Genomic DNA, 18,224 nt, shown 5'->3' with positions numbered 1-18,224 from the left:
ACACTGTAGAAGAGAAGAGAAGAGAAGAGAAGAGAAGAGAAGAGAAGAGAAGAGAAGAGAAGAGAAGAGAAGAGAAGAGAAGAGGAAAGGGCCATAACTCGTCTTTTACTGAATGAGTTTTGTCAAGTTCAGTTTTATGCACTATAATACATAAGCAATAGACAGTTAGGCTAACAATTTAAAACACGATGATTATGAAAATATAAGCTTACACATCTTACATATGAAGTCACTAAAATAAATAACAGTTAATACTATATATCCTTTTCCCACCATTATTTATTTCGCAGTATAACTGACAGTACCTTGTCACTGTCAGTACAATGGTTCCATTATTTCTAGTGCAAATAATGCACAGTGAAACTGCTACTGGGAATTAAAGTGAAGTAGATATCGTGTAATGCTTAACATTGTGCTTGCTTTTATACAGTATGTAATGTTTGTTTTTTCTGTGTGGGACAGTGTGTATCCGCGTGTCTGTGCGTGATTTTGAGTGCGTGTGTGTGTGAGAGCGAGTGTGTGTGTGTGTGTGTGTGTGTGTGAGAGAGAGAGAGAGAGAGGGGTCTGATCTGGCTCAGTTGAAGTTTGCGCTTCTCTCTGTTCCTGTTTGGATGTTTTCTTCGACGCAAAATGAACTTCGTCATTTAGGAAAACCTCTATATCTTCAGTTCAGAGTTCAGAGGACACAGATTAATCGCACAAATGGTAAAGTTTGAATCAAAGTTTCTAAATTTAAGTGATTTATTTCGTGTTGTAGTTTGACGCTGTTTCTAGCATTAGCATTAGCTTCGGCTGAACTTTACTGTCACTCAGAGCAAACGGCAGTTAAAAACACTCATTAGCTAAATGCAAGTAACGTTATATATCTGTAAAATCTGGATTATGCTTTTGATTTAAATGTGTATATTTGTCTTTATAAAATTAAGTTTAAAGCAGAAGTGATTATGTGAGATTAGTTAGCAGAATTAGCCGAGTTAGCTTCATACACGGACATTCAGACAATTTTTTTTAATTTTTTTTATTAAACTATAACTTAAATAAGTTAAACTCTCTACCTTACTATGAGGGGGATACTTTTAATAACAGTCCACCTGTTTTGACAGTTAAGAATTCCTGACATAGCCAAATTTTGAAACGCATCCAAATTCACTGAAAGTAGCCTAAAGCTTAAAATATCCTGTATTATGCATACAAATAAATACTTTTAAATAAAATAAACATCTGCCCTACCTACACTATTAAAAGTAGGTTTAACAGTAGTTTGCTAATAGTTCTAAAGTCTTTATAAAACGATTATTATATATTATTTTTGTCCACATTTTGCTTCTGCAATATCACAGAGTATTAAATATCTATCTATCCATCTATCTGTTTGTCTGTCTGTCTATGTAGCTGTCTATGTGTTTGTTTAAGCTTAGGTGTGCTGCTGGTATTAATGACATGATGTTCTGGTTTCTGTTATTTTTCAGGGGGATGTGGACTGCAGGTCTGTTGTGAAACTGAATCTGGGTCATTAAAGTAGTAAATCCTCCAGTCCGACAGGATGGATCTGCTGGGCCGATCCGGAGGGGAGATTCAGCGCAGAAACCCGCAGAACGACTTTGAGCTGATCCAGAGAGTTGGCAGCGGAACCTATGGAGACGTGTATAAGGTACTGGACACATTATACCCGGGATTCATGTGACAACTCTCTTATAGATAATGGGAATCTACATCACGCCGAGTTACATTCTGTGTAACGGTTGCCGTATTTTTGGGTCTCTTAGGAGCACACAGTGTCAACAAACACAAATCGGCAGAGAAAAAAAATCTGTTTTTATATTTTGATATATTGAGAACTGTTGCTTACAATTGCTTAAAAAACAGCCCAAATGTAATCCCTCACTTCGATCAGACAACACACAATCCCTAATTCATTTATCTTTTGCAGCTTATTGCTTTGATGGCTCTCAACACAAACCATGTGAAATGTTCCATCTTAGTTTTACTCTGTAACTCTTTAATGTCAGTATTTTCATTCAGTCTTGTTCACTAAGAGAGGCACTTATATAACTGCTAAAATGATAACTACAATATGGTTAGTTCTCAAATGGTGGATCATGTGGATCATCGTTATATATTGTCACATCGGACTAAACCTGCTCAATGTTAAAGCATTAACTAAGCCATCATAGACACAACAGTATGACTTTCTGTAAAACTGCTTTGAAACAATGTGCATTGGGGAAAGCACCAGACAAATAAATGACTTGACTTGAATTAATAAATATCTATGATGTATAATATATAGAGATGCACCGATTACAATTTTCTAGGCCGATTCCGATTTCCGATTTTTCACTGAGTTTGACCTGCCGATACCGATTTTAGCCGATTCCGATTTAATTTTTTTCTAACCACTTTACAGCACACACAAATATTTATTTTCCATCTTTTCTTTAACCCTTTCACGCGTAAGTTTAAAATATTCTAACTGACACCCCCACCCCCCGAGTGAGTTTTTTCGCGAACGTTCCCTTTAATGTTTCCATGGCGACGCGTCACGCGATACACCGCAGCCACAATTAAACTGTATGACAGATGTGTCGCTTTTATTTCACTTTTCCTTTTTTATTCAAAATATTCACAAACTTGCTTACCATGTCATCAACTAGCCTATCTGATATTCCGATTCTCAAATACGTGTAAGTGAGTGGTCGTTTAAAAACCTTTAATCTTGATCTATAATGAGATGGGCGCCGCAATGTTGTCCTGTCAGTCGGATTTACAGCACGTGAATTCATCAGTTTCTCCGAAATAAATGCAAGAAAGTGGCCGGTGAACTGAGAAGAATAGAGTAAACTTTATAGTTACTTCCCCTATGTTTGTCTGATATGAATAACACACATGTCGGCAAATTATATTTGAATAGATTGTTATTGCTGCTTCCACAGACATCAGTGTGTATTTTACAAACTCCAAATGTATTGTTTTAATCGTGCTTATGTGTATTTAAATATCTGAAACCTAAAATAAACATTTTGAGGTTGAAAACACTGCTTAGTTGTGCCATAACAGCGCTGAACGCGTCCGTCTCTGGCTCAGCGCCAGGCAGCCAACGCGCGAAAGCACAGTTTGAATCTGGCAGTTATGCGACGTCACTGAACATCTAAATGTGGCACCGCACCGTACTCTCATGGGCACAGACATACAAATCCCATATATGAGACCGTACCGCTCAAAAGGTTAATCATGCGGCGCCCGAGTGCATTTGACCGGCATAAAATCGGCATTTGTCAGACTGACCGGCCGGTCGCCGGTCATGGCCGATCACGTGAAAATCGGCCAATTCCGGTCACCAGCCGATCAATCGGTGCATCTCTAATAATATACATCTATAAATATAAATTATGAAGCCACATTTTGGTTAAGTCGTTTACTTCGCTGAGTTTCACTTTCATGCTGGAAAGCTGAAATATCACACCTTTATCATGTTGGCCATGAGAACGGTTATCCCATTCTCAGTATTTGCTGTAGACATATATTGTGTGTGTGTGTGTGTGTGTGTGTGTGTGTGTGTGTATTTAGTTGTTATTTGCCTTGAGTTTTTTTTTTCCTTTTTAATAAAGCTTGTGGTTGTAATATATCCGTGTTGGGTCTGGAGTCCAGCCTAAGGCCCTTTTTAGGCAACTATTTGCATAAAGAGGGCTAATGATATGAAGCAGTTGCAAGAAAAAATAATAATGTATTTATGCATTTAGTTAATATTGTTATTTTTGAGCTGATTGGGAAGCCACAAACTCTTAAAGTGTGGCAGTCACAGTCATGAAATGTTTGAATGCATGAAATGAACGTCAGTATCCTGCATAGATTTAAAGTTCTGAATGTTAAGAGACTGGTTCATTACCTTGCGTTATCCTGCCATGGGTTCATTTACTGCCTTTCCAAATCCCGCAAGAGAAAAAAGGCCATATAAGGTCAGAAAATGTCCCAGTAGCAGCTCCTGAGAGAAGAATAAGCTTCTGACTATATTAGTGACATGTGTGGGTTGCTTGTTTCCTACAAAAGAGCATTTGTGTTGAACTTTGGTTAGTGTTAATAATATGTAAATGGTCTGATGCTGTTTATTTTAAAGATAAAAACAAACAAAAAGATTAAAAAAATGAGGAAATTAAATAGGTGATGAATTTAGTGGCAAGCATCTACCCGAGTAACAGATTTGAACAAATGAATAATCCTTATTATTGATTGTATTATTGATATCAAATCGTGCAGTATGTTGAGATGATGTGTGCTATTGCTTTTCTAAGCAATCATACATATGATTTTTCACATGGTTTATGACCCAGGCCACCAAGAACACTTAAGCAACTGCATGGCATTTTTGGGACTTGTGTTCATAAGTTTTTACAGAAAATGTAGAAATAAGTATTAGAAATGGAACAGACATTTGGGATCTCTTGAGTTGAACTCTAAATTATACTCAGGAGGTTTGATCTCATGGAAACTTTAATCAAAGATTTATTAACTTGCATTTGGCTTGAGTCTGTGTGCATGAGTGTTTAATTTGTTTATTTGGAGACTAAACACACACACATTGTCCCCCAGGAATTTGGATGTAGCCAGCGGTCTGGAAGTGCTTGAAAATCTGGTGAATTGTTGTAGTTTCCATTCATTCAGTAGAGTGCAGAAGTGTGTGTGTGTGTGTGTGTGTGTGTGTGTGTGTGTGTGTGTGTGTGTGTGTGTGTGTGTGTGTGTCTGCGTATTACATTTACTGTTATTGATTGCTGAGCACACTTCCTGGCTGGGTGTGTGGCTGCTGGTTATGTGATCTGAGGGTCTAGCATTGATCCAACCGACTACATTAGGGACTTTTCATATGGTCTACAAATAGGGTCTATGGCCTTTTTTTTTTCTCATGAGGGATTTGGCAGGGAAGTAATTAGTTAGTTATTCTTTTAAAACGGCCGAGACATAATTTTGACCAAAAAGACAATTTTACTAAAAATGATAGAATGCAGTAAATAAATAATAAAATACAGTTTAAAAATTACCAAGACAATTCTTATTTATGTACTCCAATATTGTTAATTTGAATAATATTTAAAATTGTTGAAGTTTTATGAATTCAACTGATTATACATGTTTTTTTAATGAAAATTTAATTAAACCATTACCACGGAAAACAAAATAGACAGAAAATAAACAAAATTTAAGAAGAAAAAAAACTGATTTCATAGAGCACTATATATATAAGTACATAGTAATAAACAGAATTTTTTTATTTTTAATTAAAATAATTACAATTTTTGTTTAGAATATTGTTTATTTTAATACCTGCAGCAAAATCATCTCAAATAATCAGCATAATGTTAAACCCTGGTTGACAGATCAAAATGTCCCAGGGCTGGTTTAGTGGCCACAAACTAGTTTAGGAATTGTATTCTGCTTCATAATGGGTTACAGTATATAGTTTACAGATTGAAATTGTATTAAAGGAGTGCTATTATGCCCTTTTACGAAGTCTTGGTTTTGGTTTTGGGGTGTACTAGAATGTTTTCATGCTTGATTGTTAAAAAAAACACACATTATTTTTCACATATTTTACGTTATTACAGCTCCTCTCTCCCCAGTCTGGTTGAACGTGTCGTTTTCGATGAAGCCCCTCCTTCCGAAATACGAAATGTGCTGTGATTGGTTAGCTGGCCCAGTGTTTTGTGATTGGCAGTGCTTAGCGTGTGTTCGGGAAATGTCACACCCCTTCATAACCACGAGTTGTACTACTCGGATGTAGATATTAACGATGGCGTAAATTTCAAACCATTTCGAGCTCAATTCAGACCCTGACAATGTTTACAAACAAGAGGATTGTGCTAAACAGATTTCAAGCGCGGACTTTGCAAGCGCGTTTCACAGTGGTATGTTTTTTTTTTGTTTTTTTTATAGATGCAATGTTATCCACCATTTAATCATATTTGTCGGAAAACTATGGTAATGCAAACAGCACGAGGCGGTGAACAGTCTTATAAAAGCAAGGGCTTACAAAAGCTAAAGTAAACACTAGGCTACATCAATACTGTAATGTTAGTTAAGTAGGCTAGCGGAGACAAAGCTTCGTTTACAAATAATAAGACATACTTACAAGTTTCGATCCAAAAACAACAGATTGTCCCGACAAAATGGGAATGGCTACGTCTTTCAGGAGAAGCTTACATACTTACAGAGTAAACATACTGGTTTAGAGCTATGGATGGATGCCGTTATCTGGCCTACTTAGTAATAAAAATGTTATAAGAGTTATCTGGTTCAAATAACTGATTTGAAGCTGCCATGGTGCTACTGTGTTTTACAGTACAGTAAAGATAGTACAAAGCATTCACATACCGTTACCATTTTTCTTTGTGTGTGTGTGTAGTTATCGATGAATGGTATTGATTTGATTGAATTGGTGGTACATGTGGCTTGATCCTCAGTGAGACAAACATACATGTAACTTCCTTCCAAACACTTTTCTCTCTCAGATGTGGGCGTGTCTTGTTGTCTCACACATACCCACACACAATCATACTTGTTTATTGTACCCGTTTATCTTGCTCAGTCCTAAGATAAACACTTTTTATGCACTGTTAAATGACACCTGCAGATTATCTATCTAGTAATCATAAAACATTTGTAGAAAAGGTATGGAAATTCACTGGCCAGAAAGTGTGGGAACCGTAAAGTTAATAGTTTAAAAAACAGGTAACAAATGGATGACCCTCAAGTCTCTTTTCTGTGTATGCTCATGTGTTCAATGGCTGTCGACCTACTTCCATTTGGAAACGATGAGGCGTTTTCCACCAGAGACACAGCTCTCACTTACACATGCACATTCCAGTGTTTGTTTGAATCGGAAACTATTCTCGCTCTTCCTTTCTTTTTTAATCATTCTGCCCTCCTTGTGTTTGTATTCTGCAGGCTCGAAACATCTCCACTGGAGAACTTGCAGCAGTGAAGATCATCAAACTTGAGCCCGGTGAGTATGAAGCCATTCTGTTGTGCTCAAGGAGGTGTGGTGTGAAGTCTGCGGTGAAGCTCACATGACACATCCTGTTTTGTTCTTACCAGAGCAGCATGAAAGAACAAATTAATGATCGTTTTTAGACCGATGTACATGGATGTTGGTGGGTGTTGTACGATATGCATTTTTCAAATATAACCATACCGGTGTGTAGCTGAAATATTTGCTGCATCTATTCAATGGCCACGAAGAGCCCTATGTAGTGTATTGAGATGGGATCTCGACCTCTATTAACCATTAAATAACCCACACATTTAACTGGCAAATACCATGTAGAGCCCTATGATTTCCACAATGCAGAAAACGTGAACGGAATCACAGAATCCATAAGAATGTAAATTGACATTAAACGAAAGTAATAGTAAAATTAAATATGAAAATAATGTCTATAATAATATATAAGAAATGGTTTAATAGGTTATGACATTTGTTTGTGATGTTAGGATGCGTTCTGTGTTCTCGCGTCCTGAGTTTGTTCTTTGAAGGTAGCCTGGCAAGACCGGTCTCCACGAGAGAGCAAGTCTGTCCTTTGTGTTCTTGGAATTGAGAAGTCTTTGTGTGGTTACCGTTACCTCTGAGTCTCATACTTCCGGATTGACTGAACTTACTCCAGACTGTAGTTTTGGAACATACCTACCTTGAATAGGCAAACTCTCAATTGAGAGTTCAGGGTACATGTTAACCTTGCTTTCTGGAACACCCCCCAGATCTGCTCTGAGAGTCACTTCACAACTATTTCACCATTTAATTTGATGAAACTATCGTCATATCATATACACAGTATTACACACAGAAACTCGAAGGTCTTCACGACAACCTGTCAAAATAAAAGTTTGGTTTAACTTGAAATTATAAAAAAAATTACTATTGCACAGTAGTGTACTTCTTCAAGTTATAATAATAATAATAATAATAATAATACAGTCTATTAAAATGTACAGAAACTCAAAGGTATGAATTACAACCGACCAAAATAAAGGTTTGTTCTAACTTGAAGAAATGTTGAAAGAAATATTTTACTATTGCACTTATTAAAGTAACAGTGATAATAATACATTTTATTAAAACGTTTTTGAGGAATATCACACATATAAACAGTAAACTTGCCAATAATACATTTCTTTTGATTACATTTTAAAAGAATAACTACATTGTTAGGTTTATAAATTGATTCGATTACCACTATTTTTTAAAGTAAATTTGTATTTGACATTGCAATGTTTGTATATTCTTGTAAAATAAGCCTAAACTATAAACCGCCAGAATCTTAAAAAGAAACGTGATACAGATTTTTGATCATACCGCCTAGCACTTCATTTTAAACAACTATGAAGAGTTATGCAGGGTTTTGCCTTGCTCAAAATTTGTCTTTGGTTGCATCTCACATGCAGTTTCAATTAGTTAATAATGAACATAATTCTGTAATTGCAAGTTATAGACTGTCAGTGTTTTTATCCTTGTCAGGGCTCCAGACTAACATTGGAGAGCAGTAGCACTGGTGCCACTAAGCTCTGCAGATGGTGGCGCTAGCACCACAATGTTTCTCCTGGTTTCCACATCAGTGCTGTTTGATCTGATATCTATGGTTTATAACAGAGAATTCTGCGTTGAAATTTAACGCTTCTTCTCACTAGATCTCGCAGTGATGTTATTAATTCCTCAGCGAATTCAAAAGCTTTCTCACCGGATCTCCCAGCACTGTGTAATAACGGTGTTGCATGGTCGAGATCAACCCGCAAGTAATCTTGTTTAACTATTGGTCCGAGCTGATAAACGGTTCATGCAATGCAACTCAAACGAGTAGCGAGGTTTCATTTCACTTTTGTTTAGTTTGTCGCATGATCTTGACCTGCAGGAAGAAAGCAAAATGTGACTATCTGGTGTCAGTCTGGAGCCCTGCTTGTGGAAAAGCTGTTCTGTTATCATGCTCTTATGGCTTTGTTTGACATTAAATATCCCAAGAGATGATTTAAATCATTAAGAGCCTGATGAAAGATCAAACATGGTAAAAAAAAAAAAAAGTGGTCTAACCATTTTAGAGTCAGAATATGTTAATTCAGTCCTATATATTGGGTGTTTATTATATTGACATGTATGTATTAATAGAGGGTGAGACTGCACGATTAATCAAAATGACTACTATCGCGAAATGGCTTAAGGCCTCATTATACTTCTGCGTCGGACCTACGCCGGAGCCTATACGCCGTAGGCAACGTGTTGGTTTTAATTTATACTTCTGTGTCGTTGTCCGCGTTGACGCGTACCTAGGGAGCGTGTGAAACCCCGAGGGAGGGGTTCTGGCAGACCAATCACAGCGCTTGTGTCCGCGTAGAATTGACGCGTTGTTACATTTTTGGAGAGGTGCACGTCAGGGTACGCCGTAGGGTACGCGCGCTACACACAGCCTACGACGTAGCTACGGCGGCAGTTCGACGCAGAAGCATAAAACAGGCTTTAGTGTGTTTGGCGGTCCGTGATTTAGAATGAAGTGTGGCACTGTGTGCATTTACGCATGATTTTCAGCGTCTCACGTCTCAGAGCATCTCGGTTTGCAGGAAATGCTGCTCCATACAATCTCATCTCTGTCTGTGCTTTGAGTTTGGAATGCTTATTCTGTGTATTGGGAACACAACTTGCGGCAATCATCTTTCAAAGCTTGTAATGAGAAGCGCTTTTCCTAACGAGCCTAATGTGTTTTAGATTATGGGAGGCACTTCCAGTTTGGGGAAGTTCCACTTAAAAAGACTGAAACAAATCATTTCAAATCATAAAGTTGCGCTACAAATAATCCTGTTCCAATAATCCCTACGCCAGTTTGACTGTAATAATTCCCTTCATGTTCCATTTTCAGACCTAAGAATAACGTCATGCTTGGTATTAAAAAATAATAATAATCTGGCATTTCTTACCACTACACCTAACAATCAGTTCAATATTTTTCCCACAGTTTAATTGGTTGGGATTGACAGGCCTTTATCTACCTAATGTTTTAAGTAAGAGGAGGCTTGGCCATTTCTTGAACGTCTGGGTCTTCCGGTTATTTTAGCTGTGCGAAAACAGCCTGTTATGCTGCTTGAAATTGCAAACAGGTATTTTAGTGCGTTTATGATCACGATAATGAAATAAAATGTTTTATTTTAGTATCGTGATCATAAACAGACTAATAGTTTTACCATTTACTGCACTTAGTTATTCCTCTAGTTGCCTATAGTGGTTAATGAATCGAAAGTCTCTCACATTCACAGAAAATAGCTTACTTCTGCATTGCAAAATAAGGTGGATAGAGAATGAAGTTATTGTTTCACAAGTGTCCTTGGATGCTTTCTGCTTGCTTGAATTCTGACGTAACCATTTCCAACACGTCTGTAGCAATAGACTGTCCTTTTATAGTACTAAGTGTTAACTAAATGACATGTGAGCGTGTGTTATGTCACTCAGAAAGTGTCAGTATCAGATTGTATGATGCTGATGATTGGTATCAGATTATTTTGGTTGATCTCTTTTAGTGATACAGTGTCATGTGAAATCAGACTCCTGAAGTTGTTAAGTTTTGGTAAAAAAAGGCAAATCTGATATCCACCTGGAAAGCAGGTGTGAGTTCTTGTGTGCGTTAGCCTTTTTATCGTATGTTAGTCCATCAGCTGGAGTTTTTGAGTGAATTTTTGTAGAGTTTTGCGTGACCACAAATGGAGAACTGAGAAGCTGACTGAATTCACAACCTTTTTTTGCGGTAGCCACACTGTAACGCTGCTGCAGGAAAGGAGAAAACTTCACAACTAAGACACTTGTTGATGTAGAGGACAGATTTCTTTGCTTGCTCATTGGCTTGATTACACCCCACCCCATAGAAATGATCCAATCACATCGTAGCAACCATTTCTAACCAGTGGGATGTCTGTCAAGAGGGCTTTTTTTTTTACTGTGGAAGTCTGGGATCTCTTTCCACTGCTGAGAACGGATGGGTGGTTTTTGTCATAGTTTGGTTTGTGGAAATGTTAAATATGAATCCCAACTATAAAATTTGCAGAGCATGAATAATTGTGAATAAGATGAAGTTATGTTTTCCCCTATGGTGGATGTTTAATTTGGGGTCCATTTGATGATCCATTCATTTCTAAAGTTATCACAAGCAGCTGGCTAATTATTTTGCCGTTGATTGAGATCATGTGTTTGGTTCTCAAAGCAGTTTTGGGCTATTCTTCTGGATTCTCTCTGATCTGTTTTACACAAGTTCTAATATATTGGATAGTTGATACAAATTTCTAATACCAGATAACAATTTGTTGACAGAATTTAAGGAGATCTGATCAGTGATGTTATAGTTGCGTATGAATGTCTCAAGATGGTTTTCTAGGTTTAAGTTTGTACCTAAATAATTTCACATTGTTACACCAAAAGTTAGAATTGAATGAAATCCTTCCTAATAAATGTATTTCGCAGTCTGATACCTTTGGTGTAAAAGACAATTATAAAAACAATTTGGTGACAAACAAATTGTTTGGAAGCCACAAGACTCTGGGTTAGTAGAATCGTCTCCCTTGAAGACTAACCTCACATATTATGCTGTAATTATAGTCCACGGAGATGCACTATAAGAAGACACATTAGCATTCAAAAGTTTGGGGTTAGACTTTTTCTTCTTCTTTTTTTGAAGAAATTGAAGATGTATTGAGTTCATCAAAAGTCACAGTAAGGACTGAGCATTGTTGCAAACAATTTACGTCAAATAAGTGCTGTTTATTTGAATTTTCTATTCATAAAAGAAACAGTTTCCTCAAAAAATATTAAGAAGCTGTTCTTAAATGTTAAGAAATTAACAACAAAAATTCTTGAGCACCAAACCAGCGTATTAGAATAATTTCTGAAGGATCATGTGACAATGAAGTAATGGCTGCTGAAAATTCAGGAATAAATTACATTTTAAATTATATATCACAATATTACTGTTGTTACTGTGTTTTTGATCAAATAAATGCAACCTTGGTGAGCATAAGAGACTTCTTTCAAACCATTAAAAACTCCTACTGACCCCAATCTTTTGAACGGTAGTGTATTTTGAAGAATGTCAGTGGGGTCCAAAACAAATGATAACAGAATTTTCATTTTTGGGTGAACTATTCCATGAAAATATTAGAAAGTAATGATTACTTAAAAACATATTACTGTGTGAATTATGGGCATTTGTGATATGCAAGGATATTTCTATCACTTTAATCTAAACGGCTGTATAATGATTTAAAGTTGCAGTGAAAATCTCAGAAGTGGTTCATCCTCCCCCAAATTGTAATTGGTTCTGTTTGTGGGAAATCCAAAAGTTCGAGAAGCTGGGTGATTGTAGCCAAAGGGACGGGTTTAGTCATTGGTAGCTTGATTTATTACAATTGACACTTACTAAATGCTAACAGCTTGTTCACAGAGAATTGCATCAAGCTCAAAGGAAGCTGCCTGAGTTTAGCTTTCATCAGACAAACCCTCAGGCCCTGCTCCTGTCCTTTACACACACACACACAGTCTCACATTATCTACATGCGCACACTCTTGGGCATGGCCTGTTTGTCTTGAGTGGAGAGGAAGTGGTCAGAGCTTGTAGGCTTGTCTTCATAGCGTGTTTCTTGTTTGTCACATAAAACCATGCACTGTGATGCTGCAGATGTCCTGTGTTGAAACTCAAGCGCATACTGCCCCAAATGGTTGTTCCTTCCTTACAGTCATTAATGTTCTGACAGTTACATTACTTTCTGCATCTCATCATGATGTCGTGTGAAACAGAGGTGGTTGTGTTTTGTGTGCAAGTTTCCGATTGAAAGGTCTGCAGCAGAATAGAGAAGTGGTTACAGTCAGTTAACGTCCATCAGTGGGTTGAGGTCATACAATATGTTGAAAAAGGCATCTAATTTAAAAAATATAGGGTTTCATATTTTTACCTTGTATATTCTAAGGGAGAACGCACTTCCCTGTCATATTTATATTCTCACTTTATTTTTATTTTGTCTATAATGTTTGCGTGAGTTTTGTGAGTGATGAGATTTTCAGCTGTGGTGAAGAGATCAAGACATTCTGAGAGCATCACAGCAGTGACGACCAATGCTTATGTAAAGGAAATGGCGCCACCTGCAGGAAACTATGCGTTATTCACTGTACTGAAGCCATTAAGTCATAAACAGATCATGTGCTTCAGGCAAAGATGCGTAGTCATTGAGTCACACGATAAATGAAAACTGTTTAAAACATACAGGTGTGTGATTCACTGCTTTAACAAAGCAGGTTGTGAAGGGAAAGAGGTGTGTGAGTTTGGCTGATAACGTCTTCTTCATTCTTCTTTAATAGGCCAGAGGCCACGCCATGATACATCTAATTATTTGACTTGGGATTTTAGAATAAAATATATGTGGATGTATGGACTGTGCGTATTTTAAATACAGCAATTAGTCACTTTTTTCACTACTTTCTGAATGACAGCGTGCTGCGTGTCGTCTTTTTATAGTTCTTTGCGGGTCAGTCCAGGACCATGATGGTCTGTTCGCACTGGAATCTGATTTTGGCCACATTTAAAACAACAATGTGAACGGCTATACAAAAAAATCGGATCTGAGCAATAAATCGGAATTGAGCGCTAAGGCTCGACTAAGAGTGAACGAGTTCTAGATGAGGAGGTTCTGTTTGAATGGGTAACTAAATCACAAAAACCCTCCGAGGAGAAGTTCCTAAATTCAGCACTGAACACCCAGCCATCTGCTCTCCATATCTGATCCAACCGTTCCGTCTTTCTTTTCACTGTTTAATTTCTACAGCTGTCATTACTGATTCTTGATTGATCAATAACACATTCACATTCTCTCTCTCTCTCTCTCTCTCTCTCTCTCTCTCTCTCTCTCTCTCTCTCTCTCTCTCTCTCTCTCTCTCTCTCTCTCTCTCTCTCTCTCTCTCTCTCTCTCTCTCTCCCTCTCTCCCTCTCTCCCTCTTTTTTAGGTGATGATTTCTCAATCATCCAGCAGGAAATTTTTATGGTGAAGGAATGCACCCATCACAACATTGTGGCTTACTTTGGCAGTTACCTCTGGTAATAATGGATAACTAGATTTTTCTATAAATGGATTCATTTTAGATGCCTAAATTATGATGTAAATATATATATGTTTTGTAAAGATATCTCTCTGTCTCTCTTTAGCCGTGAAAAATTGTGGATTTGTATGGAATACTGTGGTGGAGGATCCTTACAGGACATTTATCATGGTAAATGGTTGTGTTTAAAAATCTCCATGTTGAATTGACACCCTCTATTTTTATCCTGTATGACACCACTGAACGTGTGTGTTTGTGTACATGTGCAGTTACAGGTCCACTTTCTGAGCTTCAGATCGCCTATGTCTGCAGAGAGACGTTACAGGTAAGATCCTTCAAACACTCACATGGTCTAAAGGCCTGTTCACACACCAAGGACGATAACTATAACGATAACGTGAAAGATATAGTTAAAAAAAGAAAGAAATATAAAACAATAGCAGAGTCCACACCACAACGGCACAGGGCAACGATAACGTTGAAATCACGTTTAGAGCAATTTTTCCCAGCTGATGAACGATATTTGTTTTTTACAGCCAATCAGAATCCATCCCACTTTAAAGAGCTCAAGCTTTTAAAGTGGCAAATGAAATAACTGAAGCGCACGCTTGGAATAAACAGAACTATGTCGTCCACTAATGTGGACACTAATATAGTTATCGTTATAGTTATCGTTCTTGGTGCGAACTGGCCTTAATGCTGTAGAGACTCCGTTTTATTAAATTAATCCTTTAAACATCTTGAGATGATTCAAGTGTGTGTATGTGTTTAGGGTCTGGGTTATCTGCACTCCAAAGGAAAGATGCACAGAGACATCAAGGTAATACAGTGTTATAATCAATGTATCTTTTTGGTGTTCTTCCTGTTTCACATTACATATTTTCCCCTGCTTGTTAATAACTCTAAGCTCATTGTGCAATAGGGGGCGAATATTCTGCTCACAGACAATGGAGATGTCAAATTAGGTGAGAGATTCATAATATAATTGCTGTGTGTGGTTGTGTGTTACTGAATTTGACTAAACAAATTTCTCCCCTTTTTGCAGCGGACTTTGGAGTCGCCGCTAAAATAACAGCCACCATGGCAAAAAGGAAATCCTTTATTGGGACGCCTTACTGGTAAGCCCCATTCCGTCTGTCTGTGATTTGTGATGAAGCTACATTCGAAGAAAAAAGTCTGGAAAGGATATAAAAAAATGAAACAACATCTTAATAAACATCTACGGCCTTGTATTTTCAACGGTGCAGAAGACAAGGGTAGAATCTCATAATCCAGAATGTAAAATGTAAATCTACCATAAGAACAGTAGAGCACATTTAGATGCAGTTTAGACAGTGAAATGATAAAACATTCAAAGTCTTCCAAAAGACTATGACACGTGGCAATAAATGCCTCATTTAGGATAGAATGGCTCCCTTGGGACTTCTTGGAATCTGGGGTGGGCAGCTTGTGCCAACACAGGCGGATGAACGAGGATAGACACACTAAGTGCACGTGAGGTACAGCTTACAAGACAAGAATGCAGCTCTACAAGTTTCAATGAACGGAACCGTTTTGCAACTTTGTGTCTTTTCCTAATGAAAAACAGATAAAAAGAGGAATAGTCTATTTCAGTTCATGATGATCTTTTGGGAACTGAGCACACAGGCAGAACCAGATGTTATGTTATGTTCACCGTAATGTTAGAAACACAGTTTCTCCTCACACATAGAAAACCTGGAAATTTAAGGCAGTCATAAAATTGTTTTTAAGGCCTGGAAAAATAATTAAAAAAAGTTAAAATCTCAAAAAAACTCAAAGACATTTGTTCATATCTAAACAATTTCATAGCCTTGCTATTAAGTTAATAATGCTGTTCAGTAAGTTTGTCAAACTAGTTCACAAATTGGTCTAAACTATTCATTAGTGAATCTGATGCTTAGGAGTTAATAAAATCCTTTAAGTAATCACAAGCGGACAGAAAAGTCATGGAGATTCATCAGTTAAACAAGTCTGGGGAAAAAAATTCAGTGTCACATGATCTTTCAGAAATCATTCTAATATGCCGATTTGGTGCTCAAGAAACATTTCTTATTTATTATCAACATTGTAACATTATAAATGTCTTTACTGTCACTTTTAAACAGTTTAATGTGTCCTTGCTGAATAAAAGTATTAATTTCTTATAAAAAAATAAAAAGTTTGGGGTCAGTAATATATATATATATATATATATATATATATATATATATATATATATATATATATATATATATATATTACTGACCCCAAACTTTTGAACGGTAGTGTATTTAAAAGGCGCAGAAAGCGAGTCCTGGTAAACACTGTTGTCACCAAAAATCACCGAAACAAACATGCCCCTACCCAAAAGGAATTCACCCCTATATTGATGCCTCTGCACCCACATTTCTGAACATGCTATGCAACACAGGCAACAACTATGGTGGAATCTGCTGTGCCTGCTGCCCGAGGGTGTGATGTCATCAATAAGGGAAAGCAATTTGTGCTACTATGATAGTTCAGGTCGAATGTCTTATTGTTATTTAGCTCCTCATCTCCTTCGATGGCAAAGTCATTACTTCCATCCCATAAAACAAACACCGTTTTCATGAACAGCTCCCCACATAACACGATAATCCAAGTAGGCTGACTAATATATCTCATATGTGACAAGATTAAGGGGTCATAGCGATCACTAAAAGAGGAACCAAAAGAACAAACATATATTAGGAGTCATCTGACTTTTCGGACACACTTTGGGAGCCGATGCTTGAAACGCGCTGTGGAGGATGTTCAGACGTTCCAGGCTTATAATAATAATAATGCAAATGAACAAACAAACGAAGATGACACACGAGTGTATTAAAACAAAACAAAGTTCTGTGAAACACAGCAAAACCAATGTTACTCACATATTGAGAAGAAATAAAGCAACATCAACATCCGTTTTCATTTCTCTACCTCTCGCGGCCTGATTGTAGCCATTCTTTTTAAAGTTATATTCCCCTGGTCTTTTCCTCTTTTGTATTTTCTCCCTGATCTCTCTCTCTTTCTTCAGTCATTCTGCTAATGTCTGTCTTGTGCACTGAGCTCTCTCTCCTATACGTCCCTTACTGCTGATTGGCCACAAGTGTTTTGTTGCTAGGTCCAATCCAGTTATTAAAAAATTGCTTACTGCACCTGTAATGTCTGGTCTGTGTTTGTGTGTGTAGGATGGCTCCAGAGGTGGCGGCAGTGGAGAAGAATGGGGGTTATAATCATCTGTGTGATATCTGGGCTGTTGGAATCACATCCATAGAACTGGCAGAGCTACAGCCACCCATGTTTGACCTCCATCCCATGAGGTATATATACACACACACACAACACACACACTTGTTGCCAATGTGCAGACATGTTTTTAACCAAGGCATTTGCTCCAGGCCTCAGAGTTATTGTGAATCTCAATAACTTAATTATACACAAAAAATCTTCTATGTTTAGAGCCGAGATAATTAACCATTACACTACCACCACATCCTCATATAATTATGTAAAAAAAAAGTTAAAATCTTTGATCTCTTTTTATCTCACTTTTTGTATGTGTGTGCAGGGCTTTATTTCTGATGTCTAAAAGCAACTTTCAGCCACCCAAGTTAAAGGACAAGACCAAATGGTGAGTCTCTCTGGCCTGTTTTATGCTCATGTTTGCGTATTTGAGCAATACAGAAATATAGAGTTTGTATTCTGAACGTAAATCATCTCTTTACGTTTCTGTCTGTCTTATCTGTCTTGCTTTTCCACAGGTCTACAGCCTTCCATAATTTTGTTAAAATTTCTCTCACTAAAAATCCAAAGAAGAGACCATCAGCTGAGAAGCTGCTTTCGGTAAAGATTTCCTCTCAATCTCCATTTGATCCATTTATGGTTCCACACAGTTCAGCTCTTTAACTCATTTAGTGGAAGTGTTATGTGTACATGCAATGAAATACGTGCTGCGTCCCAGTTCGCATACTAGTATCCATCCTAAATTGTATTCAAAATTAGTTGAAACGGTGACAGCTACACACTGAAAAGTACTTTTTCTTCACAAAAACAGTACATACTTTTAGGGCATAGTATAATTAAGTGAATTGGGACACAG

At 37.3% G+C, this 18,224-nt stretch overlaps 1 protein-coding gene across 2 annotated transcripts in view; it reads left to right on the top strand.

Annotated features, from left to right (window-relative positions):
• Positions 1-525: 525 nt before the first annotated feature.
• The window catches only part of map4k5 (mitogen-activated protein kinase kinase kinase kinase 5), a 33,189-nt gene continuing 15,490 nt past the window's right edge, over positions 526-18,224 (top strand). For both annotated transcript variants that reach the window (XM_084391254.1, XM_084391253.1), the window contains exons 1-12: positions 526-705; positions 1,470-1,651; positions 6,937-6,994; positions 14,009-14,099; positions 14,208-14,272; positions 14,371-14,426; positions 14,874-14,921; positions 15,024-15,066; positions 15,147-15,219; positions 17,314-17,445; positions 17,694-17,756; positions 17,887-17,968. In XM_084391254.1, the coding sequence (XP_084247380.1) occupies positions 1,544-1,651; positions 6,937-6,994; positions 14,009-14,099; positions 14,208-14,272; positions 14,371-14,426; positions 14,874-14,921; positions 15,024-15,066; positions 15,147-15,219; positions 17,314-17,445; positions 17,694-17,756; positions 17,887-17,968 (819 nt within the window). In that variant the 5' untranslated portion in view covers positions 526-705; positions 1,470-1,543. The remainder of the gene's footprint in view (positions 706-1,469; positions 1,652-6,936; positions 6,995-14,008; positions 14,100-14,207; positions 14,273-14,370; positions 14,427-14,873; positions 14,922-15,023; positions 15,067-15,146; positions 15,220-17,313; positions 17,446-17,693; positions 17,757-17,886; positions 17,969-18,224) is intronic.

This window comes from Rutilus rutilus, assembly GCF_951802725.1.
Source record: "Rutilus rutilus genome assembly, chromosome: 20".
NCBI lineage: Eukaryota > Metazoa > Chordata > Actinopteri > Cypriniformes > Leuciscidae > Rutilus > Rutilus rutilus.
The sequence above is the reverse complement of the archived record's forward strand: the minus strand, read 5'-3'. Positions and strand labels throughout refer to the sequence as shown.